This window comes from Pipistrellus kuhlii, unplaced genomic scaffold (genome assembly GCF_014108245.1).
Source record: "Pipistrellus kuhlii isolate mPipKuh1 unplaced genomic scaffold, mPipKuh1.p scaffold_m20_p_75, whole genome shotgun sequence".
Lineage (NCBI taxonomy): Eukaryota > Metazoa > Chordata > Mammalia > Chiroptera > Vespertilionidae > Pipistrellus > Pipistrellus kuhlii.
Window position 1 is genome coordinate 365,356 of NW_023425579.1, and position 26,626 is coordinate 391,981.

The following is a 26,626-nucleotide window of genomic DNA, read 5'->3' on the forward strand; positions in this document are numbered from 1 at the left end:
ATGCCGCCCGTCTCGGCCTTCCAGGCCGCCTACATCAGCATCGAGGTGCTCATCGCCCTGGTGTCCGTGCCGGGGAACGTGCTGGTGATCTGGGCCGTGCGGGTGAACCAGGCGCTGCGGGACGCCACCTTCTACTTCATCGCCTCGCTGGCGGTGGCTGACGTGGCCGTGGGCGCGCTGGTCATCCCGCTCGCCATCCTCATCAACATCGGGCCGCAGACCTCCTTCTACACCTGCCTCATGGTCGCCTGCCCCGTGCTCATCCTCACGCAGAGCTCCATCCTGGCCCTGCTGGCCATCGCCGTGGACCGCTACCTGCGCGTCAAGATCCCGCTGCGGTGAGTCCTGGCGCGGAGGGCCGTCTGGAGGGGACAGACGGGGGACATGGAGTCCTCCGGGGCAGGTGTCCGGTCCCCAGGCGCCTCTGCCCTCCGCTTGGGGTGCTGGGCCGAGCTGTGGTGGAAGCAGGAGGATCTGGTGGCTGGAGGACGGGGCTGGGCAGTGCCTAGGAGCCCCGTGCCAAGCTGCTGCTGTTCTCAGGGCCCGGCCAGCTGCCCAGCCTGCTGGGTAGGGTTTGGAGGGGCCACCAGGACAGTCTAGGTGAGCGCTGGGGAAACGAGCTAAGCCCACTGGTCCCAGGGGGCATAAGAGGAACAGGCTGCTGGGGTGGTTCCCGCCAGGAGCCGGGCAGGGCAGCCTTCCCGGAGGCACTCCTCCATGTGCCCTGGCTCCACCCTCCGGTGCCCTGGTAGCCTCTGCCCAGAGATCTCGGCTGCCGGCAGGAGGAGGGAGAAACAGGCCCCTTCTCTGGATGTCCCTGTTCCGTCACAAACCCAGCAGGTCTCTGTGGTCACCGCAGAGGGGCCCACGTGTCCGGTCCAGCAGCCCCGGGGGGGTGGCCTGCTGGTGGCCGTGCTCACGGGGGTGCCGAGTCCGATAGGGCTCCGTGCCCAGGACTTCCAGGCCCCGGTCCTATCACCGGGCAATGCCTGGGCCGCCCAGTGCCAGGGGAGCGCGGGCACCCTGCCAGCCGGGCTGTGGGGACGCCCCTTGCCCCTCTCAGTCCCATGGGTCAGCTCTGGCCGCCGCTGGCACCTGCTTCCCATCTGGGGCGCGGGGCCTCTGGCCTCACTTGGCCGTCTGCCCAGGCAGCCCGGCCGCCCGCGTACCGCCTGCTTGCGTTACAGTCGTGGGACTTTTCAGAGCGTTTTTTCATGCGGCATCTCCCCCGTTCTCACCATGATCCTATCGGGAATCGCCAGGGGAGCTGGTAAAGGGAAAACCGACCCCCAGGGGGTCCTGCTGCCGTGGGGAGTGAGCCTGGGTCCCCTGACCCCTGGCTCCCCGACCCCTCACACCCAGCACCGAAATGTAGCTCTCTGCCTGCCTCCCCAGCCCAGGAGGTGGGGCAGGGACCGCTGCTCAGGGGAGAGGCAGGCGTGTGCCCCAGAGCCCCACCGGTGGGCACCGAAGGGCTTTGAGCTCTCCATCTCTGTGCCAGCCGGCTCCCCAGGATGGCAGAGGGCTGGGCAGGGAGGCTGGCCCTGCCCTCAGGGTGGCGGGACCTCTGAGCCGAGCACACAGTGTCCCTGCGTCAGGGAAGCGGCTGGGAAACCGTCTGGAGTGGGTGTGAGGCAGATCAAAGGATGGTCCCGGTGTGACAGCGGAATGTGCCCCACTGGCCCGGGGGTGGCGGTGGCTGCAGCCTGCCCCTCCCTCGGGGCGGCTTCTGTGCTCTGGCCTGGAGGAGTGAGGAGGAGGGAGGAGGGAGGAGGGGGAGGAGCGGGCCCTGAGGGGCTGTGTTCTTGGCCCGAGGCTGCTCCCTGGAGGAGGCTAAGCATGTGGACCTGCGTGCAGCCCTCCTGGGCGTCCCTAGTGTGACCCCAGACAGGACTCACTGCTGCCGCTGAGCCTCGGTTTCCTCGTCTGTAAAAGGGGCCAGGAAGTGGCGGGAAAGACGGGAAGCTCGCAGCGCTGGGCCTGACTGTGATGCGCCTGCCCCACGATGTCTGTGTGTGTGTGTGTGTGTTTGTCATTGCATCACTGTTAACCTGGGGCTCTGAGGGGCTGAGTGGGAAGCTCTGCCCCCCACTCGTACTGTTACACAGTAGCTCTCCCCTCCCCCCCGTTTTCAGGGGGTGCCACAGGGGGTGCCAAGTGCCGTGAGGTCACGTCCGCACTTGCCTTTTCTCCTTGGTGGGTCGTCCGTGTCCCGGGGCAGCGACGGAGGCAGCAGGGCTCCCCGTCCGTCCCTCCGTCTCCGCAGGAAGCCGGGCTCGGGGTCTGCCCAGGACGGACCCTCAGGAGACATGCTGTGCTGCTAACTAGCTGTGCAGCCCTGGACACGGGGCTCAGCCTCTCTGGGCCTTTCCCCGCGCCCGTCAGACAGAGGGCGTCCTTCCAGCTCTCGCTCCTGCCTGTGCTGTGTGTTGAGATCCTGGGACAGCTCTGCATGTTAAGAACTAGCTCGATGCTGGGTTTCTACAATAACTGCTTCATCTCACGCAATGCTCATGGCCTCTCAGTAGTAGACGTTACTGTAAATTCCTGTTCTACAGACACTTTTTTTTTTTTTTTAGATAAATTGAGGTCTGAGGCTCAGGGAGGTTTGGAAATTTGTGCAAACGTCTGGTCAGGGGAGACAGGGTCCACCAGCGTCTGCAGCCAGCGAGGCCCTCTGTGTTGTGAATCAGCCTGAGACTTTCCACACAGCCGTCAGCAGGGCGTCCCTGCCCCCGCTCAGCCCTGCGCTCCCTCCTTCCTCGCTCCTCACCTTCACTCCAGTGGGCAGGGGAGCCCCTCGGCCTTGCCTCTGTCCACAGCTGGAAGCCTGCCGGCCGGGCTGCTGACCGGGAAGCAGAGCCAGGCGTGGGGGAAGCCGGCCCTGGGGACCGGCTCTGCTCGGGCGGGAAAGGAATCTGGTGGATTAGGGTGTGTCCGCTTTCAGCCATCAGCGGCCTCCTGCCCGGCCAGCTGGGGCTTCTGACGGCAAAGTGCTCCTGGGCTGGGGCCCCCGGGCTGCGGTCTGCGGCCTCGCGTCCCAGAGCATCGCCCTGTCGTCTGGGCACCTGCTCTCTGCCTCTGAGTGAGGACGATGAGTCAGAGTGCCAGAGCGGGAGACGCAAGAGGAGCCGTAGGGAGCCCGGATGTCCAGCCTCTCGCCAGCGAGGAGGAAGCGGAGGCTGAGGGCTCTGGGTGTTCAAGGTCACTCCTCCAGGTGTCCAAGGTCACTGCCCTCCCCCATGCTGACATGCTCCCAGCCTCTGGCCCGAGAGGCCCGGCAGGAAGCTCTCAGCAAAGACCCTCGGCGACGCACAGCGCCGAGAGGTGCCCATCAGGGGTGGGTGGAGGGGCAGAGGGACGGGAGGATGCTGATTGTGATTGAAAAGTCCGCCCGGCCGGCGTGGCTCAGCGGAGGAGCATCAGCCTGTGAACCAGGAGGTCGCGATCTGGTTCCGGGTCAGGGTGCATGCTTCCAGGGCAGGAGGCAGAGTGTGGGTGCCCGGGCTGGGAGGTGAGGGGGAAGTGAGTCGTGATGGAGAGGGAGGATGCGGGAGGCCGATGTAGAGTCACGGGTGTGAAATGATTCCTTCGGAAGTGGACAGGGACTGAGTCAGGAGGCTGTGGAATCAGGGGCAGCAGAACCGGCCCCTGAACCGTCCCTGGAGAAGCCCATGGCACGGCCCGGCCCTGAGCCTCGTCCCGTCATGGATCCGAGGTGATGGGTCCTGTGTCGGGTGTGAGGTCACTGCCTTCGTGGGACCTGGAGCCCAAGGGCAGGAGCTGCAGGGACAACGGAGAAGAGCTCGAGGGAGGGGCCGCCTGCTTTCTCTGTGGCTTCTCCAGATCCCCGGGGGGCAGTGCGTGTCTCCAGAAGCTCCCAGGGGCGAGGACTGAGGTGGGGGGTGGGGTGGGGCTGAGGCTCGGGGTCAGGAGTTCCCATTCTCCTCTAAGTGCACTGAGAAGCCTCTAAGTGCTTTAAGCAGGAAATGCCGGAAAACCAATTTCATATTGAAAAGGTCAAAAGTCCCGAATAAACTATTAGCGAGCGAGAGCCGGGGATGCAGGAAGCGCAATGCGTGTCCCCACCAAGCGGGGCTGTTGGCGGGTGCAGGGGGGGCGCTGCGGGCGGTGGAGGCTGAGGAGGTGAGAGGACGGGAAAACCACAGCCTGTGAGCCGTAGACCGGCCGGCCCTGGAGCGGCCGTGCCCCGCGGGAGAAGGAATCTCGGGGGCCGGGGGTGCGATGGTGCTGTGACCTCTGGAAGGGAACAGGGAGGTTGCGGGAGGAGTTAGGGGAGACCGCATCCTCTAGACTCCAGTGCAGCTTCGGGGTTCCTCGGGGGTCCCCTCTCGCTCACCCCTGCTGCTGCCCCTTCCCGTGGTCCGGCAGACGGGCCCCGCTTCCAGCTCCAGGAAGGGGCCTCTCGAAGGCCCAGCCGGTTTCCGGACGAGCCCCCCGCGGCTCCGGCTGCTGTCATTCCCAGGAGGCCGAGCCAGGGCTTCTCCCTCAGGGGCTCCATGTAGGAGGAGACACGGGGCCAGGTCCTCACCGCCGTCAGGAGGAGACACGGGCCCAGGTCCTCACCGCCGTCAGGAGACACGGGCCCAGGTCCTCACGGCGGTCAGAAAACACGGGCCCAGGTCCTCACAGCCGTCAGGAGGAGACACGGGCCAGGTCCTCACAGCCGTCAGGAGGAGACACGGGCCAGGTCCTCACTGCCGTCAGGAGGAGACACGGGCCCAGGTCCTCACGGCCGTCAGGAGACACGGGCCCAGGTCCTCTCCGCCGTCAGGAGGAGACACGGGCCCAGGTCCTCACCGCCGTCAGGAGACACGGGCCCAGGTCCTCACGGCCGTCAGGAGGCTTTCCGCTTTCAGCTGAGAGGGGAAGGGCCTGGCAGGCCCGGTGCTCAGTGGTGGGGGCGGGGGGTGGGGGTGGGGGAGGGCAGAGGGATGTCCCGAGTGTGTGGGGACTCAGCAGACACCGCACGGGCCTGTCCTCTGCAGAGTAAACACCCCCCTCCTCCATGCCCGCCCCCTCGGTCTCCCAGGGCCCTGTGATGACAGCGGCCGGGCCGGGAGGAACACAGACGCCATTCAGAGCTGCTGGCAGGCCCAGGCCTGGGGCTGAGAGTGGACTGAGCCGGGGGAGGCATCACTGCCAGAGGTCACGGCGGCTTCAGGCGATTAGAGGGAGGGGGGAGGCGTGTTCACACCTTCACACCGTGTGTGCGCAGGGGTTCTGTCTGTACTCTTATTTTTAGAAATTAAAAAAAAAGCGCTGTCCCACACAGCCCCTCCCTCCCAGGCCCAGATGTGAGTCCCAGCCAAGCTCTGCTCCTTCCGGCCGGCGGCCCTCCCCCACCATCAGTCTCCCTGAGTCAGGAGCATGGTTTGCATGTTCTAGTCAGCAAGTGTCTTCTGGTGACACCCGCCCTGTCCTCAGGCCTCGGGGCACAGGCCCCCAGGCTGATCCTTCATCAGCTGCCCCGCAGGAGGCCCGAGCGGCCGGCCCCGGGCACACAACCCCCACAACGCTCACAACACCTACCAGTGCTCAAACACTTCCTGCCCCCATCCCAGTTCCCCCCTACCCCGCCGCCCTTGGTCTCCCGCCATGTTCCGCGCCACCCCCTGGTGGCCAGTGCACATCATAGTGAGCAATCACACTCCCGGTCTCCTGGTTGAATCCCGAGGGGACACTTTGCACATAAGCCTTTTATATATAGAGATATAACCTATCACTGTTTCCCACATTTCCTAAGAAAGCTGAGGCTAACAGCCACATACCTGCTAAGTGTAACCATAACTGTCAAATGAATAGTTGAACAGATGAATGAAAAGACCCATATTCCAGCCTTGATTCCAACACTTAATGCTGAGTGAACTTGGGTAAATCACTTACCTGCTTGGGTCTCAGTTTCCACACCTATAAAATGGGCTTAATTCCAACCCCTCCTGCAAATGTTTGTCTGTAAGGCAGCGCTCTCGGAAAGGGAAGGAAAAATAGCTTCATTGTTCAGGGGTGAGCTGGCTCTGGGTGCGTGGGGGAGGAGGTTGGATCCCCTGACCCTTCTCCCCCCTCAGCCTCCCCCATCTGGCCTCTGGCCTGCAGTTCAGAGCTGCTCAAGTCTTGGCCTGATGGCTTGGCATCAATCTGCAGGCCGAGTGTGGGAGTGAGTAGTTAGGAGTGGGCGTGCCCCATGCCTGGAGCTGACCCACCTCCTCTCCGTCTCCCACCCACTGGAGCTGCTGGACTATGAGCGTGAGGCTTGGTGATCGGGGCCGGGGCAGCGGGCAGGGGCAGTGGGCAGCCAGCGGAATGGAGGCTCCGCACCCATAAGAACTCCCTGAGCCACAGGGAGGCTCTGGGGCTGGTCCAGGTGCAGCGGGTGTTGAGCTCTAAGCCCTTGCGGCCGGGGCTGCTCCAGGGCCTGGAGGGTCAGCCAGGAGGGGACCTTCCCAGGCACCCCTTCTCCCGTCAGAATGTGTCCCAAGTCTGAACTCAGTTTGCAGTCAAGACGGGAAGAACAATGATCAAGGGAAACATCTTTGAGGCGACTCAAGCGTAGGGGAGCCCCTGCCCTCTGGGGGAGGCTGGGAGAGAAGAGACACCGCCATCCGCCAGGAAGAGGGGAACTCGGGCCTGGGAACCCAGAGCCCCAGCTCAGGGCCTGGTCTGCCCCGGGCCCACTGCACAGCTCCTTGTCGGTTGGTCAGTGACCGAAGTCACGGCCCAGCTCCTCAGGGTGCTTGGCACCAGGGCATGGGGGTCCGAGCCTCAGCTCTGCTCTCTCCTCGGCCAAATCTCTGAGCCTCGGTTTCTTCATCTGTAAACTGGGAAGACTACCACGTGCCTAGAGGCTCGGAGGTAAACTCCCCTCCTTCGCCTTTCCTGCAGCTGCTGGGAAGAGGATGCGGGGCGGACCGCGGTGTCCCCACACCTGTCTGCCCGCCTGCGTGGTTAAGGTGAGCAGCTGACACACCCACCACAGTGAGGGCTGAGGGTTCCTTTACACGGGCAGTGCTGGCGCTAGGCCAGGGGAAGTGACTGGCGCGGCTGGGAGCCACAGAGACCGGGGCCCAGGTGAGGGCGGGTCTTGTCGCTGCTCGGGCACAGGGCTCAGTGCCAGGGCCTCCCTCCGGCTTTGAGCTGGTCTGGGAGAGCCACTGTGGGCCGGGCTTGGGCGTCTGCCAGCTGACGGTCTCCCCTGGACCTCGGGACAGCTTGGAATTCTTTGCAGCAAATTTAATTTTATTTCCTTTGGTGAGGCTGGTGTCCACACAAAAGGAAATAAAATTTCACAGATGCAGGTAGTGAGAGGCAGGGTGATCAAGGAACCTGAAAACAAGAGAGCAAGCAGGAAAGTGGGATCTGAGCCTCTGCCGGTAGATCCCGGAATGGACACTGTGTGGTAACTGTCCCTCAACCGCCGTCCCCACGGAGTGTCCCCGGTGAGACGGGCTGGAGGGAGATAGGCTCAGCCGAGCCGAAAGGGCGAAGCCGGGACCGAGGCGCAGCCTGGCGTGGCTTCCTGTCGGCCCGGCTGCTTCCTCTCAGGGCCCAGGGCCTGCAAGAGCTCCTCCGCACGCCGCCTGGTCACAAGGGCAGGGAAGCTAAATCTGGGTGCTGCTGGCATCCGGGCGGCAGAAATAACCCACCAGGCGCTCGGAGGTGAGAGGTGGAGATGGCTCAGGGAGGCACAGGCCCTCCCTCCCGGCTTTGAGCTGGTCTGGGACACCCACCATGGGCCAGGGAGAGGCACGCTGCAGGGCACGGGCAAGGCTCCACTCCAACCCCAGCCCAGCCTGCTGTGGCCCGTCCTGGACCTCGGTCTTCCCATCTGTGAAATGGCTCCAACAGAAGCCCTGGGAGTGGTGCTGAAGAGCCTCTGCCCGCTCGTCTCCCACCCGATCCCGCCTTTTCCTCTGCGTGTGCCCCGAGGGGGGGATCTCTCCACAGCAGGAGGTTCGTGGTCCTGTTTCCTACGGGACCCACACGGCCCTTGCTCCCGGGCTCCTCGCAGACCAGGTGGGGCCGGGCTTCCTGTGAGGCCTGCTGTACAGAGGCAGTGCCGGGGGCCTGGGGGGAAGCTGGTGGGAGTGCGGGAAAGGAGGCTCTGTGCTCACCTCCTCACGCCCTGCCTCGGGGTTCAGGGCCCGAACAGGCCTTGCGGGCTCTGACCCACTTGCAGTTCCGTGTCCAGCCCCAGCGGTGTGACCGTGGCCGAGGAGGGAAGGAGATGTGGGGAAGCGGTCCGGGACCATGGAGACCAGGCCCGTGGCGAAGGCGTCACTCACTCCATGTCACAGCGAGGAAACGGGCGGCGGATTCGCCGACCTCCTCCCTCCAGGATGGCCTCTGTTGGGGAAGCGGGAAGCCAAGGAGGTCAGGGGTCAGGGGTCAGGGTCGGGGAGGGAGGGACAGGTGTGGTGTTTGGCTTTCGGGGACCTGAGAGCTGGTGCTCGTGGACAGGACCATCCGAACGGCCCTCGTGTGGGGACTGGTGTCCGTGGGGGAGGGAAGCACTGTGGCTCCCCCTCACCCGCCGGGGCTGCCCGCGGCTCCGGCCTGTTCAGTCCCCAAAGGCCCATGGCTGCCCGCAGCCTGATGTTCTGTTTCCAGCTCTGAGCACGGTGCTTTCAAGCTTTCATGAATGGTGGGTGGAAAAAAGGCTCTGACTTAATAAGCTTCCTCTCTCCCCTTCCTCTCTCCCTCTCCCCCTGCCTCCTGCCCCCCACCCCCGTCATTGAGACCCCCCTCCATGCTCCTGGCCCATGTGAGTGCTCTGCAGGGCTTTGCTAAGGTGGAGCACTGACTGAGAATGAGCTGCTTGATCTGCCCTCAAAGGCGGCTCTGGGACGCTGCCAGGCTGCCGCCCGGCTCCCTGCCACTCCATTCAGGGGCGCAGGACATGCCCCAGAGAACAGGCTGTTCCCCTGCACCCTGGCGGGCAGAGCAGAGCTGGTCCTGCAGCAGGAGGGCCTGAGTTGGACTCCTGCTAGAACCCCCCAATTACGAGGCCTAACGTGGTGGCTGGGGCAGGGGCACAAGCGTGGACTAGAAATCCTGAGGCTTCTGTCTGTGTGTCTGTCTGTCTGTCTCTGTGTGCTGGCGGGGGGGTGGGGAAGCAGGAGGGATGGAGAGGAGCATGAAGCCTCGACCCCCCTCCTCCTTCTCTCACCCCCAAAGTGAGGACTGCTGCCGTTGAGTTAATCTCTCTCACGTTCGTAACTGTTTTCCGTTCATTTGGCTCACTCTCTGCCTCTTCCCCAGCCCCCTCCTCTTCTGCGTTTTCTGGTCTTAATGGAGCTTTGTGCAGGGATCTGCTCTCCTTCCGCAGTGCTGCTGGGTGCCCACTGTGTGCCAGGGATGCTGGCAGGTGCTGGGATCCCACATGGACCCGGGCCTGGCTCCCACCCTCTGGGGACTTGGAGTGAAACGCTCAGGGAGGAAAGCAGAGAATTGGATTGATGGATCCTCAGGGGATCCGCCCACCTCCCACCTCCCACTGCACCAGGCCCTCCTGCCCCGGCCCCCGTGGCTGGAGGGGCAGGGAGTGGGAGCCGGCGGAAGCTGGACCCCAGGGTGGACTTCCTGACGTAAACCTGCACCCCAGGGGTCAGGGGAGGGAGGTGCTGGGCCGGCTCCCACTCCCACTCAGGCCCTGTTGGGCTCGGCACCCGTGGACAGACCGGGAACACAGGGGTTCTGTCCCGAGGCGGAGCTGTGAGGGGAGCTGGATACAAAGTGGATACTGAAGCCATGTAAACAGCCTCCCCGAGTGAAACAGTATCTTTTTGTTGCTGTTGAGTTGTTCCAGGGGGTCCTTCGGGAGGGGTGTGTGTGTGTGTGAGTGTGTGTGTGTGTGTGAACACAATGGGCACCAGCTGCTGCTGCTCACTAGGGGGGCCTGGCTCAGCCACTATTCCGGCCAAGCACGCCTCTCAGTCCATCGGGCCCCAGACGAGCCCCAGGACAAGGAACCTCGACCAGCTGGAGGCACCAGCTATCATCAGGAGAGGGGGCGGGGGCGGGATTTGAACGCAGATCTGAGTCCTCAGCGAATGTTTTTCTCTCTCCATCCCGTGGTGCCCGGTCTTCCCCTCCTCGGGCAGGTGGCTAGAGCGCAGCACCCTTGGGTGGCGCCCTTCCTGGAACTGAATGTGCCCGCCCCGCCCCCCACACTGGTCCTTGTCCTCCCCCCTCCCCTCCCGGGTGCCCACTGGCCTCGCTTCGGTCCCCCTGAGGACTCAGTTGCCGCCAAGGGGAGGGTTTCAGCAAGGCCAGCTCCCCCTCCGGCCTGGCCGGGACCTGGGCTCCTGCCGCTAGCAGTGTCCCTGCAGGAGCCGCTCTCGGGGTCCTGGCTGGCTGCCCCGGGGGCAGCCCCCTCTCTGGGCAGTGTGGGCCCCTCTCTGCACTCCCCAGCCGGGGCGATGGGATGAGACGCCGAACAGTTGGCTCTCCCCTGCGTGGCAGCTGGGGACCACGGTGGCTCCTTCCCCCGTGACGCCTCTGACGCCAGGCCGCCCGCGTCACGGAGAAGGAATTCCACCTCCCGCGTCTGCGGCGCCCTGGGCAGCCGGCCTCTCACAGCTCACTGACCCCTGGGCAGAGGATGGATTTTTCCATCCACCTGGCGAGTCGGAAAGTCACCACGGCTGGCGGGAGTGTCCTGGCTTCACGTGGGGCTGGAGAGCCACGCCCCTGAGCAGGAAGTGGCTGGAGTGCTGAGGTCAGGGCTGTTTCCGGGGGTAACTGCCGGGTCAGACGCCCTAGTCCCCACAGACCGGCCTCAGGGGTCAGGGACCTCCTCCCACACCCCCTCCCTGTGGCCTCCTCTGGGTCAGAACTTCTGAGCAAACCCACCCCCTGGGCATCCGAGTGGGAGCACTAGGAACAAGGCACCCGTGAGGCCGGTCCCAGTCCCGTGCGACCTCTGAGGGTGGGTGTGGCCTTAGATGCTTCAGCACCAGCTGGCCCCTCCCTGGGGGCTCCCTTTGCCTGGGGAGGGGGGAAAGGGGGGGACCTCGGCCTCCATCAGACCCGGCTCCCGGGCAGGAGCTGTCTTCCTCCTGCTCCTCCCAGGTGCCCGGGGGCAGGAAAGGGGTGGGAGGCACCCACGGTTGCTGGTGCCTCGTCTTTCCCGCCGGCCGTGGGTGGTTAGTCCTCCCACGTGACCAGGAGCGGCTCCGAGGGCCACGGTGCTGAGAACCCAGGACCCATTCTGCCCTCCTCCCCCAAGGGCTGCGGGGGCCTGGCCCGGGCTCAGGAGGGCCCCGTGGGGGGGGGGGGGTGACACTGACACTCCCAGGTGCCGGATGCCACGGGGCCCAGGCAGAGTCTCAGCCGGGTCTCGGGACCCAGACGCCCAGCCCCTCTGGGGCCCTCCCCCAGATTCCTCTGGGCAAAGTTAATGCCGACAACGTGGCCCCTGGCACGTGCCCAGCCCTCCGCCTGCCGAGATTGCATCTGGTTTCCTGCGCTCCTTGGGGAGCAAGACTCTCTCGGCAGGAAGTAGTTTAAATGGTCTGAAAGCCTCACTTCCTGGTCTTGAGATCCAAGTTTTGAGTTACAAGTGGCTGACTTCCCGCTGAGGAGGGAGGCTGGGGGAGAGGACGGAGCTGTGCACCAGCCGCGCCCCCGGACGCCAGGGAAGGAGGACGCCAGACAGGGTTCGGCCGGTGCCCCAAGCCTCAGGGCAGCAGAGGATGCCAGAGAGTGCTGACCCCACCCCCACCCCTGTCTCCTCTCTCCCAGCCGTGGGCCCGTGCGGGAGCCGGCGACAGGGAAGCGGAGGACAGCCAGGCCTTGGGTCCCTGCCCGGGTTTCGGACGTTGGCTGGACGCTTCCTCTCCCCTGGCCTCACACACCATGCCTTTCCCGACACCTGCCCGCCCCCTACAATTCTCTCTCCTCTGAGTCAGCACCATCCGTGAAAAGGCTGGCAGGGAGTCCTCTGTGGTGACTATACTCAGCTCCTCTGCTTCAGGGTCAAGACAAACCTTTGGGGTCCGACCAGGAACATGGGGGTCATGTAGGTGTTTCCAGTTCAGAATGCGTTTAGTGCCAGAAATTGGCTGAGCCCATGGTGAAGCCCCAAAGCCAGGCAGGACAGCCAGGTGGCCGGGGCAGGCAGGCCGCAGAGGTCAGCACCACCAGCAGCCACACACACACACACACACACACACACACACACACACACCCGGGGCTGCAGGCGCTGGGGGAGACGGGTCTGGGACCCCAGGGCTGGACTGTGGGGGCCTCTCTGTGGCAGGTGGAGCCCAGGAGACGCAGCTGCTGCCTAGCATGTGTAGTGGCCTCGGGTCCGAGAAGGAGGAGCTGTCCTGGCTTCTGTCCCTCCCTGTGGGCACTGCCGTGCCTCCCGAGGACCCACCTGGCCCGGGGGCTGGGAAATGCCGCCGTCAGGGCTCAGACCCTGGGACGCAGAGCCGGGCTCAGGACCGGCGTGCTCCAGCCGCTCCGCTCCTCAGTCCTAGGTCCAGCAAAGGGGCTTAAGGCTTAGAACAAACCCCAGAACCTTGACTGTGACCCGCGCAGCCCTGGATGACCCTCCCTGACCACACCTGAGGCCCCGCCTTTTGCCCGGCCCCTCCTCCTCACCAGTCTCTGTCCCTGGAGCGCCCTCTGGGTGCAGGGTGTGAGCCTCCGCCTCTGGCCCTACTTCTGGGCCGTTCACTTGCTCTGGTACCAGCTGCAGAGGGACCGGCTTTCCCCTCTAGCCAGGCTCGCTCTCGGCATCAGGGACCCTCCTCCCCGCCTCTCCTTCAGGCTCTGCCCTCCCTCTGAGAGTCTGCACACACACACACACACACACACACACACACACACACACACACACACACCGGCCTTCCACGTTGTGGTCTTCCACAGATGCTGATGGATTGGTGGGTGCTGTGGAGCTGGTGTCTGCTTCTTCTTCTTTTTTTTTTTAAATTTAATATATTTTATTGATTTTTCACAGAGAGGAAGGGAGAGGGATAGAGAGTCAGAAACATTGATGAGAAAAACATCCATCGGCTGTCTCCTGCATATCCCCCACTGGGAATGTGCCCACAACCAAGATACATGCCCGTGACTGGAATCGAACCTGTCACCTTTCAACCCACAGGCCGACGCTCTATCCACTGAGCCAAACTGGTTTCGGCAGTGTGTCTCTGCTTCTAAGAATCACAGGGAGGGCAGACTCAGGTGTGGGTCTCAGGCCCTGAGGGGCTCGAGGTGGCCGGTCCCTTTATGGTAACTTCAAGGAGCTGCCGGGGACAGGCCCCCTTGGAGTGCCACTGCCTTCTGTGGCTACCCCTCCCGCCGGCTGGGACCACCCGCTCCGGAGGCAGCCCTCACTGCTGAGGGCCAGTTCCCAGCATGCCCGAGGTGGCCAGGCCTTGCACCCTGATTTGGGAGGGACACCCCGATGTTGGAGGCACGTCCCATCCTCAGCCACGTGCACTCAGGACTGCAGCCTCTGCTTTCCTTTCCCACGTCCAGGAGAGGTGGTGCTCCTAGCCTGGGGGGAGGGGAGTGCTGGAGGGAGCCTTCCTGTGAGAACCTGCCCCACCTCAGCCGAGGTCCTGCCCCGGGCCTTTCCCACGTGGAGAAAATAGCAAGAAAAACAGATGGGAGCTGATACCCCAGCTGGCCGCAGGGTCTGCTGGGACCTGGCCCGAGGAGCCCAGGAACGAGGTGACCAGGGGCTCCAGGAAGTCAGGGGGGGAGGAGAGGGGGCCTCTCCCAGGAGGAGGTGCCTCCCCGCCGCCCCCACCTGGACAGTCAGCACCACCTCCTCTCGCGGCGGGTCCTCCGAGGACAGTCAGTGCTACCCTCTCTCCGTGGTCCTCCCGGCCCACCCCCACCTCCAGGAGGCCCCTCTTTGAACGGGGTCCAGACGATCCCATGGTCAAACTTGTAGGAGAGGGGCCTTCTCCACCTGCCAATCATCCTGCATCCGAACAGCCCAGCCAGCCCGTCGCCCCAACGGAGCTGGTCTGGGAGCCGGAGACTCGGCATATGGTTGCTCGATCGCTTCTGGGTCTTGAACCTCAAACTGGGGTTCCCCTGGGATGCTACGGGGTTCCGGGGTGTGAGTGCGGAAGGGCTTGCAGACAATACACGCGCTCCACCCCCTGCAGGCGTGGGTGGTGCCCGGCAGCCCTTCCTTCTGCCGCTGAGGGCGCTGGGGCTCCCCGTCCCTCGCCTTCTTCTCTCGTCATGGAGACCTGCTGCTTTGGTCTGGCCCAGGGACTCACGGCCGGGCTTCTGGGACACGGAGAGCTTCGAGGAGGACTTGATGCAGTAGCTTGCAGACTTGGGGGGCAGACTGGGGCTCCTTGCATTATGGGCACCAGGCGGGCCTTCCTGCTGGGGTCCCGGCGGAGGGAACGGCTTCGGCTTGTTGTGCTGAGGTTCGTGATCCCCAAGGACCACCAGGGAGCCGGATCAGATTCAATTGTAGAAATTCTGAAGTCCACACTAGCATGGGCTCCGTCCCACTCACGCCGACAGCATGGCAGACCAGAGCGAACTTTGACAAGTCTAGGGGTTTTATACGGCGGTGATGTCACTGCTTTGGCTGACCCTGATTGGTTGGGTGAGGGCTAGGGTTCAGTTACACAAAATGGAGGACAGCTCCGCCCTGCCCTCTCAGGCTGAGGCAGAACAGAGGTCCAGGCGAAGGGAACCCCAGGCAGATGCTGCCTGTGGGGCAGCTCCCGGGCTGTGCTGAGGGGACACAGGATACTTGATCCCAGGGGAGGGGAGGATGGTGGAATCACCTGGAGGATAAGGAGATTAGCAATGAGGTCCCATCCACCTCGCTTTGCAGACCCCTCCCACCCCCAAACCGCCCTCCCCTGCCCTCCCCTTCCCGTGAGGCCTTCGGGGGCTGTGGGCCGTGGTGAGACCCAGCAGGACGGGCCTGGGGCGTCATCGCTGCGAAGGGACCGGGAAGCAGCCGGGAGGGGGCCCCTCACCCACGGGCCTCAGGAGCTGTTTACAGGCTTGGAGCCTGGCAGCCGCTTTGGAAAATGACCACGAGGCTGTGCTGAGCCGGCTGCGGCCTCTGGCTCCCGCTCCTCGGCCGTGTGCGGCCAGAGAACACGCTGGCCGCTGGCCGGGCGCGCTTACGGGAATGGGGGGGCGTGGACGCCCTCGGCCTCCGGGGGGCGGGGGGGTGCGGGGCTGTCACCTCGTCAGGCTCTGGATCACCCACATGTCTGCAGCGTCCGTGTGTCGTGATGTGTGGAAGCTCGGCCCCTCGACAGGGTCCCGGATATTTCCTTTCACGGACACAGGCCACGCCTGCAGCCGCCTCACTGCCTGCCTCCTTCCTGTGGTGCTACCTGGGTCTTCTCCCCCAGGTGGGCTGAGGGAGGGCGGCCTCGGCTCGCTCCCCGCGGAGAGCAGTGCCCGGGACTCGGCACACAGAGCTCGCTGAACAGGCGCAGAGGCTTAGGAGCACAGCTTTCTCTCCTGAGAGCCATCCCCCAGGGGCCTGGGTGTGCGCAGCCGGTTCTGAGGCCAAGCCCTGTGCAGTGACGGGGCGGGAGGGAGGGAGGGAGGAGAAGCTGGGCACGGGGTGGTGGGGGGAGCTGGCCGGGGAGTGGACCAGCCCGGAGGAGGGTGTGGGTGCTTCGTGAGTGTCGCCGGCACAGGGGAGGGGCTGGTGCAGCCGTGGCTGTGTGGCCAGCACAGGGGCTGTGTGGCTGTGTGGCTGTGTGGCTGTGTGGTGATGGGGACATGAGCTGGGAGGCGCCTGCAGGTCGCAGGACGCTGTGAACCTCCGCGTCTTCACCTGCTGGTGCTTTCCCCCCACGAGGGCCGTCAGGAATCAGGGACGAGGCCACCAGGGCACACGCCCAGCACACACAGGGATTCCACGTTGGTGATTTTATAAAACTGTAAAGAGCATCCTCCACTTTCCATGTGATTTCCATCACTAACCAAGAGCGGTGAGCCAGGGCGTCCCCCAATCTCAGACCCTGAGAGACGGCACTTTAGCCAAAGACACCCACTCGCGCTCCCTGGGCCCTGGCGGGGCGTTGGGGGGCGGTATTGGGGGAGCCGGGAGCCTCGGGGTCTCACTCTGCCCTCCCCCCCAGGTACAAGACGGTGGTGACGCCCCGGAGGGCCGCGGTGGCCATCGCCGGCTGCTGGCTCCTCTCGCTCGTGGTGGGCCTGACGCCCATGTTCGGCTGGAACAACCTGGGCGCGGTGCAGCGGGCCTGGGCGGCCAACGGCAGCGCCGGGGAGCCGGTGATCCGCTGCGAGTTCGAGAAGGTCATCAGCATGGAGTACATGGTCTACTTCAACTTCTTCGTGTGGGTGCTGCCGCCGCTGCTGCTCATGGCGCTCGTGTACCTGGAGGTGTTCTACCTGATCCGCCGGCAGCTCAGCAAGAAGGTGTCGGCGTCCGCGGGCGACCCGCACAAGTACTACGGCAAGGAGCTGAGGATCGCCAAGTCGCTGGCGCTCATCCTGCTGCTCTTCGCGCTCAGCTGGCTGCCGCTGCACATCCTCAACTGCATCACCCTCTTCTGCCCGCGCTGCCACAAGCCCAGCCTGCTCACCTACATCGCCATCTTCCTCACGCACGGCAACTCGGCCATGAACCCCATCGTCTACGCCTTCCGCATCCACAAGTTCCGGGCCACCTTCCTCAAGATCTGGAACGACCACTTCCGCTGCCGCCGGGCCGCGCGCCCCGCGGACAAGGACCCCCCGGAGGAGCGGCCGGACGACTAGACCCGCTGCCGCCCGGGCCGCGGCCAGGGCCCTCCGCGCCCGCTCGCCCTGCCGCCTGGACTACGGTCTCCCCAGCTCGGCTGGGGTGGGGCCGTCCTTGCGGACAAACGGGGTGACCGAGGGAAGGAGGGAAGGGCCTGGAGCCACCCCCCCTGCCTGCCTGCCTGTTCCACGGGCAGCCCCTGCCTCAGGTCGAGGAGGCCATCTCCGCGCCTGCGGGCGGGGGCGCTCTCGCCCCAGAGGCTGGGACCATGCCGTCTGCCTGCCGGGGACCAGGCTTCAGGAGGGAGGGCACCCCTCTGCGATGAGTGACGAAGAGAAGCCACACATCCTGGCCTTGTTTTCTCTGGAGGAGCAGGGCCCGAGCCAGGGAGGGGCAGCCATGGAGGAGCCTCAGTCCCTCCCTCCCTCCCACAGCCCCAGCCTCCCGGCCACGCTGGGTGCCACGGCGCCCGCCCCCTTGCCCTGAGCAGCCCAGGGCTATCCTTGAGAGGGAGGCAAACAGAGCCAGTCCAGACATCATTTCCAGCATCAGCTTTATTCCCACCAGCCTTGGGAGCCTCAGCTTGGAGCTCAGCAGCCAGTGTGGAGTGGTGGTGTGGGCCGCACCCAGCCTGAAGGTGGCAGCACTGAGCGAGTGGCCTGTCCTCCGGGCTCTAGCCCAGCAGGCCCCCTGCTCCCAGGGAGCACCCTTCTCTGCTGCATCTGGCCTGGTGGAGACAGTCAGCTCTGGAGAGCACTGTGCCCGCTGCTGAGGGTGGACATGGTGACGGGCACTCCTGGGTGGGGGTATGGCAGGCTGGAGCAGACAGAGGAGCCAGCCTCTGAGTGAGGAGGCGGGAAGGTCCTGCTGGCCTTTACCTGCCCCAGGACCCCTGGAATCGTCCAGTTTTCAGGGGCGGTGGGCTCTGTTCCAGAGCCTGGGATTCCAGGGTTTCTGGGGGACTCCCTCTCACACACCCCCCCCCCCCCCCAGCCCAGAGCCGGGTGCAGAGGGTGGAGGGGCAGGATTCTGTGCGCGTAGCGACTCCAGGCCTCAGTTCCGGCCTCGCCTCTCTCAGAGGTGCTGTGCTCTGCTCCCGGGGGCACCTGACGAATAAAGACTGTGAACCTGCACGGAGAGCCACTGCTAGGCGCCCGCCGCCACGCCGAGGGCGCCAACAGCCTCAGGAGAGGACCCCGTGGGGCAGTCAGGGTGTGGGAGTCGGGAAGTGTGGAGGCCCTCGGTTCCAGCGAGGGGGGTGTGCTCACAGCTCTTATCTGGGCCTGGCAAGCCCTGACCGTGAGAGCCAGATCCTCAAACGTCTCACGTCAAGAAGGCCCCCCCTCCCCAACTCCCGCGTCCTCTCCTGCCAGACCTTCCATGTGGAGACCCCTAATGGTGACACATCCCCCACTGTCCCCCACGAGATGATCATCAGTCACAGAGGCCCCGACAGCACACGTGCACCTTTATTTGGGGTTTCTGCCCGGCATGTAAAGCCTTGCTGGGCACAGCCGTCTTGGCACCGTCCTGGGTCCTGGTGCCCAGCCATCCTATCCCGGGGCCTGCCAGGCCAGCCCGCTCCTGGGCGCCAGGCTGCAGCCTCGGGGGAGGGAGGTGAGGCTGGGCCAGGGGGCAGCGCTGTCGTCGTCACAGCAGAGAGGGGTCTGGAGACTCCTGGCGCCGGATACGGGCCTGGCGGCCCTGACCCCTCAGGCCCACAGCACCTGGCAGAGGACATGCCCCATGACCCTGGTCTGGGCACTGTGGCTGAGGGTTGAAGAGTGCAGGGGAGGGGCCCTCTGTCCTTCCTCTCGTCTGGGCTCTGCCTCTTCCCCCTTGTCCAGCGCCTAAGAACCTCCTCTTAGAGAAGGGGCGCGCGCTGTCGGCCCTGCTTTTCTGACAAGAAACAGTCCCCCCCCCCCCCAGGTCTCTCAGAACCAGGACCAGATCGTCCACCAAATCCCTGCCCCCAGGTCCCACCAGCATCGCCCTGAGGGGTGTGTGACTGCCCCTCCCCTGCTCCCCTGCCCGCCTCGCCCAGATGCCCCCAGGTTTACCTGTGTCTCCGTCACGGTCTTCAGTGTGTGGCTAAGGGTGGAAGAGACCCCGCGGTTAGAGGGACCGGGTTGGGGTGGAGAACCCAGAGCAGCTCCGGGCTTCCTCCCGGCGGACATGCCGCTCCACCACATGGGGCCTCCGTCCCGGCCGCCCAGCACCGTCGCCCTGCCCGGTTCTCCCGCGGGTTTCAGGGTGCGGCCCCCCAGTCCCCAGGAGAAGAGGGGCATCTCCTGTGCGCCCCACGGCGGGTCCCTAAGGAGAGATCCTCCGCCAGCCCTCACCTTTGACCTCCAGCCGGCAGTCCACGGACGCCTCCCCCAGCATGTTGACGGCCTTGCAGGTGTAGACCCCGGAGTCGAAGGGGCTGGGCTTCCGGATCTCCAGGGTGTAGACGCCTTGCTCGGAGAAGGTGCGGTACTTGGGGTCCCCCAGGATGTTCATGTTGTTCTTCATCCAGATGATCTTGGGCTGGGGAGCAGGGTCACAGGGAGGCTGGAAGGCAGGTGCTGGGACGGGCTCTCCCAGCAGGCCTTGGTGGAGATGCCTGCTCAGATTCCTCTGCCCCACTGCCCTGTGGTCCTCCTCCCCCTTCCCTCCCCCGCCTCTCCCCAAGGCACTGCCGGGCCGGCCCCTCACCTTGGGCGACGCTCGGACACTGCAGGAGAGCTGGGTGCTGTAGCCGGAGGTGGTGGTGTGATCAGCCAGGGGCTGGGTGAAGGAAGGGGCTTCTGAGAAGTCTCTCTCAACAAACTCCTTAAGTTTGGCAACAATGTCTGGGATTGCGGGAGAAAAGGGGGTAAAGGTGAGATTAGAGGAAGAGATCGCCTCGGAGGGACCTCAGCCCTCTCCCCAGATGCGGGCCACAGTTCCCATCTTCTGAGGCCTGCGGCGCTGACAGCACAGAGAACGGTCTGAGCGTCCAGAGGAGGATGGGAATCCACACCGTCCGCCCCTCCCTGGAGCTCCGTGCGGGCCCTGGGTTCCTGGCCAGTGTGCGGGGACGGAGGGGGAGAATGTCTCCCGGGGGCAGAGCACAGCTGAGACCCGGGGGCTCCGCAAGGGGAGCTGAGAGAGGGCGGGCAGGAGAGCCAGGGGAGGAGAGGATCTTGGCTGATGGAGGCCAGCAGCCAGAGATGCTACGTCTGATTTGTTTGTCTTTGGAGAAATAGCTGGCTTTACTTTTTTAAACAGAAATTTCTCCCTAGTTCTCTGCAGCTTAGGGTGCTGCTCACAAGCGTGTGCCTTCCGGAGCCAGACAGACTCCACTTGGGGGAGGCCTGGGAGCGCGCAGGGTGACGGAGATAGGCCTGGGGCTTGACACTCCACGTGAGGGGTCTTGCCGGTGTGGAGAGAGTAAAGGCTGAGTCTCTCCTGTGCATCACGTGGACTTATCGTAGGGTTGGGAGTCTGTGTTATCAGCAAACGTGCTGGAGTCCACTGTCCCCACTGCCCTCATACCCGTTCCTCCGGGACAGTGCACTCGAGGCCCGTGACCACTCTGATGTCTGCAGACACATGGCGTCTTTGGAATAAATACAGTCTCCCTCTCCTAAGGGACACTTCTTATTTGCATGGGACTGCTGTGTTGTCTTTGTTAAGTCAGACCACCATATCCATCCCTTTGCAGGTGCATGTGTGTACATATGTGTGCATAGTTGTGCATAGCTGTGTGTGTGCATGGTTGTGCATGGCTGTGCATAGGTATTTGTGTGCACAGCTGTGCATGCATATGTGTGTGCATGGCTGTGTGTATGCATGGATGTGTGTGTGTGTGTGTGCATGGCTGTGTGTGGAGCAGCATCAGTGAGAAGTCCTCAGCGAGGGCAGCTGACACCCAGGAAAAGGTGGGAGTGAAGGTGGGGGGGCGGGAGTCAGCCTTGCTGGGACTGGCCTGCTTCCCATCCAGGCCCAGGCCTACCTGTCTTCCGGATGTGAGCCAGCTCCTTGGTGACGGCGGGCGAGTCGCTGAGCCCACATAGGTTTTCCGAGAAGACGCGGAAGGAGTACGAGTTGCCCACGATGAGGTCGGAGACGGTGCAGGTGGTCGGGTGGTAGCGCTCCAGCACGGTGAACCATTGCTGCGGGGACCGGCCCGTCATCACCGCCCTCCCCCCCCACTCCCTGCTCACCCTGCGCTGCTCCCCTGGGAGCTGCAGCGTCTCCCTCGGCCGAGGGGCTTTCACTCGGGAGGCGGGGCCTCTGGGTCATTCGGGGTCATTAGGGTCCTCAGAGAGCCTCCTCCCTCCCCTTCCCCCCGCAGTCTTCACGGAGGAACTGAGGCCCAGAGAGGACAGGGATTGTGCCAAAAGCCTCATGGGGAGTCGGGCTGAAGGCAGGCAGATCTGCACTCAGTCCCCGATCTCAGCGGGCTGGGCCTCCCACTCCTCATCCACGTCCTCCCTCGCCCCCACACCTCCCCACCACCCCGGTGTCCCAGAGCCTACCTGTGTCTTCTTGTCCGCCTTCTGCACCGTGTAGCCCAGGAGCTCAGTGTTGCCGGTGTCCTGGGGCGGCGTCCACTCGAGGGCCACGTTGCAGCCCCAGACGTCCACTAGCCGGACGCTGCTGGGTGGGTTGGGCTTCTCTGCAGGACCAGTGTCCGGGGGAGTGAGAGGAGGGCCGGGCTGGCCGGACAGCCCCACCCCCAGGATCTCGCTCCTGTCGCGCCTCCCTTGCCTGCCCCACAAGCATCAGCTGCGGGGTAGAAGGTGGGGTGTCTGGGCCCCGGCGGGGTATGCTGCCCCCCCTGCCCCGTACCGATGACCAGGATGTTGATGGCCGCCCGGGCCTCCAGCGTTTCCAGCCGCACGGTGAGCTCGTAGCAGCCCGAGTCCTCGCGCTGGGCCGAGCGGATGAAGAGGATGGAGTCTTGGTCTCCGTTGCGCACGCTCACTCTCTTGCTGTCCAGAGCGAGGCCGTTGTGGGTCCACGAGACTTGGGGCTTGGGGTTCCCCTGGGAGGGAGGAGCCCTCAGGGTGTGCAGGGAGGTGCCAGCACCCTACCGCCACCCACGCTGGTGCCCGGATCTCCGCACACGCACGTACACACACCTGGAAGGGGATTTGCAGGTTGACCATCTCTCCCACCTGGCGGAGGTAGGTCTGGCGCAGGTGGCGGGGCACTCGGATCTTGGGTGGCTCTGCATCAGAGTGAGGGTCCACTCAGCACGGCCGTGGACTGCTGGCCGGCGAGGCCATGGGCTGGGCTGGAGGGCTCTCGGGTGTGTTGTGGGGTCATCTTGTGGGATGAATGAAGCTTGCTCCAGAAATCGAGGGGCCCCAATCCCCCTAAAGCCCTCGGGGGAATTAAGCCAGAAAGTCCCAGGAGGGCAGGGCCTTCATGGCGTGGATGGAGAAGCATCCGGATTCCCTAGGCTCCTAGACCCTGGCTGGCTGGGACTCTCCTGCAGCCCCCGATTCCTGGGTCCACATGTTGGGGATCCTCACCCACCTGCCTGCATTCCGGAAAGGGGGCACAGCCTAGACTTCCGAACTCAGCCCCCTCCCCCCTCAAGAGCCCAGGACCTTCCAAGAGACCCAAGTGCCCATGTTCTGCCTCCTGGTCACGTGGGAGGGTTAGGAGGTCTCCTTCCTAAAAGACGCCAGAGCAGACAATCCCCTTGCTCTCTGTCACACACGCGCGCGCACACACACACACACACACACACACACACACATGTATGCACGCACGCACACACACACAGTCCAGTCTCAGTTGGGAAGCCTCTCTGGAATCTGGCGAGGACAGGACACCAGGGTCCTTACATCTCCCAACCAGGTGCAGCTCGGCACCATGGGCATTCCTGCCCCACGGACATTCCCGGGGGAGCTGTTCAGCCAAGCCGCTGCCCGGCGGGGGTGTGGGGGGTGTGGGGGGCAGGGGACTAATGCCTCTGGATGGACAGGTGGCGGCAGTTGGTGGCTCTCAGGGCGGAGGGAGGAGACAGGGAGAAGGAACACTGTGTCTCCGAGGATTAGCTGTGTGGGCACTTGGCTCTGGCAGCTTCGGGTGGAATGCTTGGCAGCTGCAGGTGGCCAAGGAGGGACAGCTGAGCAGCTGAGGAACCTGGACAGGCCCCCGCCCTGCCCTGCCCACCAGGAGGGCTGGCTGGTCCTGTTTGTTCACAGTCTCTCCCCTCTTCTCTCCAGGAAATCCCCTTCTCGGCTGCCAGAGGAATTCTCACAGAGTCGCAGGGGCCGAAGCTGGCTGTCAGCGCCGGGCTTCGGGCGAGAGCCTGAGCTCCCGGGGCCCTCCCTGGGGCAGGTCCCTATGTCTGCGCTGCAGAGCCAAAGGCTGGGAGCACCTTGGTTTTTGAGCACCAGGGAGAACATTCCTGCTCCCTGCATGCAGGAGAGGTCCCGCTGGATGGGGTTCTGGGAGGCGCTGCCCTGGAGGCTGGGTCTCCGAGTCCCTGACACTGAGGCCCAGCTCGACAGCCAAGGGCTCTAAGTTGCCGTGGCCACATCTCCAGGCCCTGGAGCTGAGATCATCTAATTGAACCCAGATTTGACCCTCCCATGGCCACCAAAGGCCCTATTTCTGGAGGCCTTGACCCGAGCTGTGGTTCCACCTCCGAGGCTGGAGGCGGCCGAGGTGAGGAGGCCTCAGTCACCTGCTGGCCTGCGTCTCTCCTCACTGCACCCCGGGTTGTCCCCAGAGACCTTGGACCCGAAGGAATGACTCACGGCCGTGAACAGACTGAAACCTGACCGGCTCTGGCAGGGAGAGTAGGCGTGAGGCCGGTGCGCCCCACAAATAGAAAGCTTAGCAAGGGAAACAGCTGGGTCCCTGGGGCCGCGCTCCCTCGGGGATGGAGACATGGTCATGGGCCGTTGGAGGGCCCTGTCGTCCTGCCACCAGAGACCTGGACCCCATGGGAGCCCTGGAACCCAGGCCAGAGGAATGAGCAGGGGTGAGCAGAGGTGAGCTCTCCTTGCCCCCCCCCCCCGGGGGGGTGGGAGACAATAGGAGGATGACAGGAGTCTAGGACTGGGACCTGAGCCTAGGGAGTCCGGATGCTTATCCATCCACACCATGGAGCCCTGAGCCTCCATTCCTGGGTCAGGAAACCCTTTTCCCAAGGCTCGGGCGATGGGCACTCAGAGAAATGGGCCCCTGGACCTTCAGAGGGTTATTGCTGCTGGGAACCTGGACCTGTGTAAATGCAAGATGGCGGCAGCACGTGGCTTGCGTACCACATGATAGGGACGGGGATGACTGCCGTCCCCTCTGCCCGCCGGCCTCGGTCTCCCCATCCACCCCCTGAGTGCCTGGCCTCACCGATGATCTCCCGGATGTGGACGGGCTGGTCCAGCGTGGCGGGGGGCCCAGCCCCCGCAGGGTTCGTGGCAGCCACACGCAGGAAGAACTTGTCTCCCGGCGCCAGGTTCCGCACGGTCTGCTGGGTCACCATCATGGGCCTGGCGTTCACGGGCACCCACTCCGAGGCTGCGGAGGGAGAGGCCGGAGGCCCTGGCTTCGTGGCTATGGGCACCCTTCCCGCTGCGGAGCTGGGCCTGGTCCCCTTTCCTCCCGCTCCCGGCCCTCGTGTCTGTGGTTGGGGACGCCTGATGGAGGAGCTGGGGGGAGTGGCCAGAGGAGTGCTCCAGCCCAGAGGTGGGCAGTGGCCAACCTGCACAGCAAGGTGGGGTCAGAGGCCGAGGCCAGGCCAAACTTGGCCACCATGGAGGTGGAAACAGGAATGTGTCCCATTTCTCCTCACCATCTCCTTACTCTCCCTCCACCCCCAGTTCCTTCCTCTGCTCTGCCTCCTGCTGCTTGCCCGCTCCCGCGTTGTCTTCCGAGAGGCGGCCCCTCCCTCACTTCTCCGCAGAGCAGTGTCCCGCCCCCATCCTGTGTGCTGTCACTCGGGGGCTCCCTGGAGCTGGGGGACTAGTGCTTCCTGGGGACACGCCGACCCCCCTGCCTCCTTGCCTGGCCCTGCACGGAGTGGGGTCTGGGGCCCGCGTCCCCCAAGCCCTCTCCCTGGTGCCTGCCTGCTCCGTCCGCCCAGAGCTCACCTCCCTCCCTGCGGAGCTCCAGCACGTAGCCCTGCAGGCCCTGAGTCCCCAGACTCTCTGGGGGCTCCCAGCTCACGGTCACCGAGCTGTCACTCACGTCCTCGATGGTCAGCTTCAGGGGGGCACTGGGCACGTCTGCGGGAGAAGAGGGGTGGGGATAGGCGGCGTGGGCTCAGAGCCCCCCCACCCCCGTCCTTGATGGTGCCGCATCCCTCCTCCGCCTGCCCCACCTCTGGTACCTTCACTTCGAGGCGCAGGCTTGGTGGCCTCGGGGGCAGGAGCCTCGGGGGCGGCCACGGGAGCCTGCTCCTCGCCCGTGGGCTCCGGTGCTGCCCCTGGTCCAGGGGGCTCCGCGGGCACCTCGGAGGCAGGCTCCCCCGGACCCTGGTCAGGGGCCTGCGGGGCCTCGGGGGCGGCCACGGGAGCCTGCTCCTCGCCCGTGGGCTCCGATGGGGCCCCTGGTCCAGAGGGCTCCGCGGGCACCTTGGGCACCTCGGGGGCGGCCTCCTCGGGGCCATAGTCAGGGGCCTGCGAGGTCGCTGTCATTGCCGGCTGGCTGTGGTCAGGCTGAGCGTGCCGAGGTCAGCGTGGAGGGTCTGGCCTACAGGGTGCCGGGGCACCCAGGCCCCGGCTTATATAGGCAGGCCGCCCCACCCCCAGCCAGATGGCTCCCAGCTGTGGGGTCAGGCCAGGTGGGGGCTGGGAGCGGGGAGGCGCCCAGGCCAGGAATAGCTCCGGGGGAGGGACGGAGGGTCCCTTGAGAGGGCACTGTGTCGTCCATCACCCGCTTGGCTCCCAGCAGCCGGGGTGCCAGTGCCCAGATGGGAGGAAGGCACAGATGGGCGAGAGAGGACGCTGGCAGGGGCCTGTGCCAGGGGTCAGGGCCGAGGCGATGAGCTTCCCTCTGGAGGGTGAGTCCAGCTCAGGCCGCCTTGGCCTCCCGGGGGTCACGTGTGCCCAGGCTCCGGAGCCTGGGGCTGGGGCCCAGACGGCCCGAAATAGCCTCCCCGGGAGCCGCGCCCCGCCCTCCCGCCCCCGGGGGTCTCCCTCGTGGGGTATGCGGCCGAGGGCCCCAGAGAGGGCGTTGTTGGGGCGCCAAGGAGGGTCTATCAGCAACGGGATCCCAGGAAGGGCGTCCAGGGCCCCTGTTACTGCCCCTCTGAGATGCTGGTGGGACCCTCTTGGGGCCTCCGCTGCCCCCTCGCCTGCCCTCCCCTCCCCCCGTCACAGCGCCGCTGACACACCCCAGCCCTGGGTGGGTTCGTGTCAGTAAGGCGGGCGTGGGAAGGACCACGGAGGAAGCCGGCACTCGGAACCTTCTAGACGCTTCAAAGCAGGGCCTGGCGTGGCATGGGCAGGGGAGGGGATGAGGCAGTGTGTGTTCCTCTTCCCCGGTTCATTCCCTGGACACGTCAGACTGGTGGCCATGCAGTGACCAGACACTAGGCGTCAGGGACTCGGAGACACGAGCTCCCACCCCCGGGCGTGTGGGCGGAAGAATCCCTTTGGGGCGGCTGGCTGTGAGATGGGACCCAGCCCAGAGCAGACATCGCACACTCCACGCCCCTCGGTGCGGCCGAGCCTCTGGGGAGACAGCCCTGCAGGAAAGGTCCCGCTGGATCACATGCCTCAGCGGGCGCCTCGGGAGAGAGCACCCCAGGCGAGGGGTGCCTGGGTGACTGAGCGAGTCCGCACCCAGAGTGCACCAGGGTGCCATCCCACCCACATCACATGCAAACGCAGAGGGGGGCAGGCTCTCTGCTCCAGTGCGTCCCCCAGTGGCGAGACCACGGAGGAG

General features: G+C 65.0%; 2 protein-coding genes across 5 annotated transcripts; one reads left to right on the forward strand and one right to left on the reverse strand.

Annotated features, from left to right (window-relative positions):
* ADORA1 (adenosine A1 receptor) lies at positions 1-18,538 on the forward strand. Its single transcript, XM_036423064.2, has 2 exons — positions 1-338; positions 16,122-18,538. Exons 1-2 carry the CDS (start codon positions 1-3, stop codon positions 16,762-16,764), a joined length of 981 nt encoding a protein of 326 aa, XP_036278957.1. The 3' UTR covers positions 16,765-18,538.
* On the reverse strand, positions 9,171-26,216 carry MYBPH (myosin binding protein H). 4 transcript variants are annotated; one of them, XM_045576148.1, is made up of 10 exons: positions 25,068-26,214; positions 24,829-24,963; positions 24,089-24,256; positions 21,859-21,947; positions 21,566-21,761; positions 21,253-21,392; positions 20,727-20,886; positions 19,090-19,581; positions 18,823-18,844; positions 9,171-9,180 (listed from the first exon to the last, which is right to left on the reverse strand). In XM_045576148.1, exons 1-9 carry the CDS (start codon positions 25,372-25,374, stop codon positions 18,828-18,830), a joined length of 1,704 nt encoding a protein of 567 aa, XP_045432104.1. In that variant the 5' UTR covers positions 25,375-26,214; the 3' UTR covers positions 9,171-9,180; positions 18,823-18,827. The 4 variants fall into 4 exon arrangements, with proteins under 4 accessions (XP_045432104.1, XP_045432103.1, XP_036278951.1 ...); XM_045576147.1 differs by lacking the exon at positions 9,171-9,180 and adding an exon at positions 18,337-18,474 and having other exon boundaries at positions 18,808-18,844; XM_036423058.2 differs by lacking the exons at positions 9,171-9,180; positions 18,823-18,844 and having other exon boundaries at positions 18,851-19,276; positions 19,445-19,581; positions 25,068-26,216.
* Between the last annotated feature and the right edge of the window lie 410 nt (positions 26,217-26,626).

Coding starts and splice junctions, on each gene's coding strand:
- ADORA1 (XM_036423064.2), top strand. CDS start 1: ATGCCGCCCGTCTCGGCCTTCCAGGCCGCCTACATCAGCATCGAGGTG. Junction 339..16,121: donor CGCGTCAAGATCCCGCTGCG/GTGAGTCCTGGC, acceptor CCTCCCCCCCAG/GTACAAGACGGTGGTGACGC.
- MYBPH (XM_045576146.1), bottom strand. CDS start 25,374: ATGACAGCGACCTCGCAGGCCCCTGACTATGGCCCCGAGGAGGCCGCC. Junction 21,393..21,565: donor CATCAACATCCTGGTCATCG/GTACGGGGCAGG, acceptor CTGGTCCTGCAG/AGAAGCCCAACCCACCCAGC. Junction 20,887..21,252: donor AGGCGGACAAGAAGACACAG/GTAGGCTCTGGG, acceptor CGGTCCCCGCAG/CAATGGTTCACCGTGCTGGA.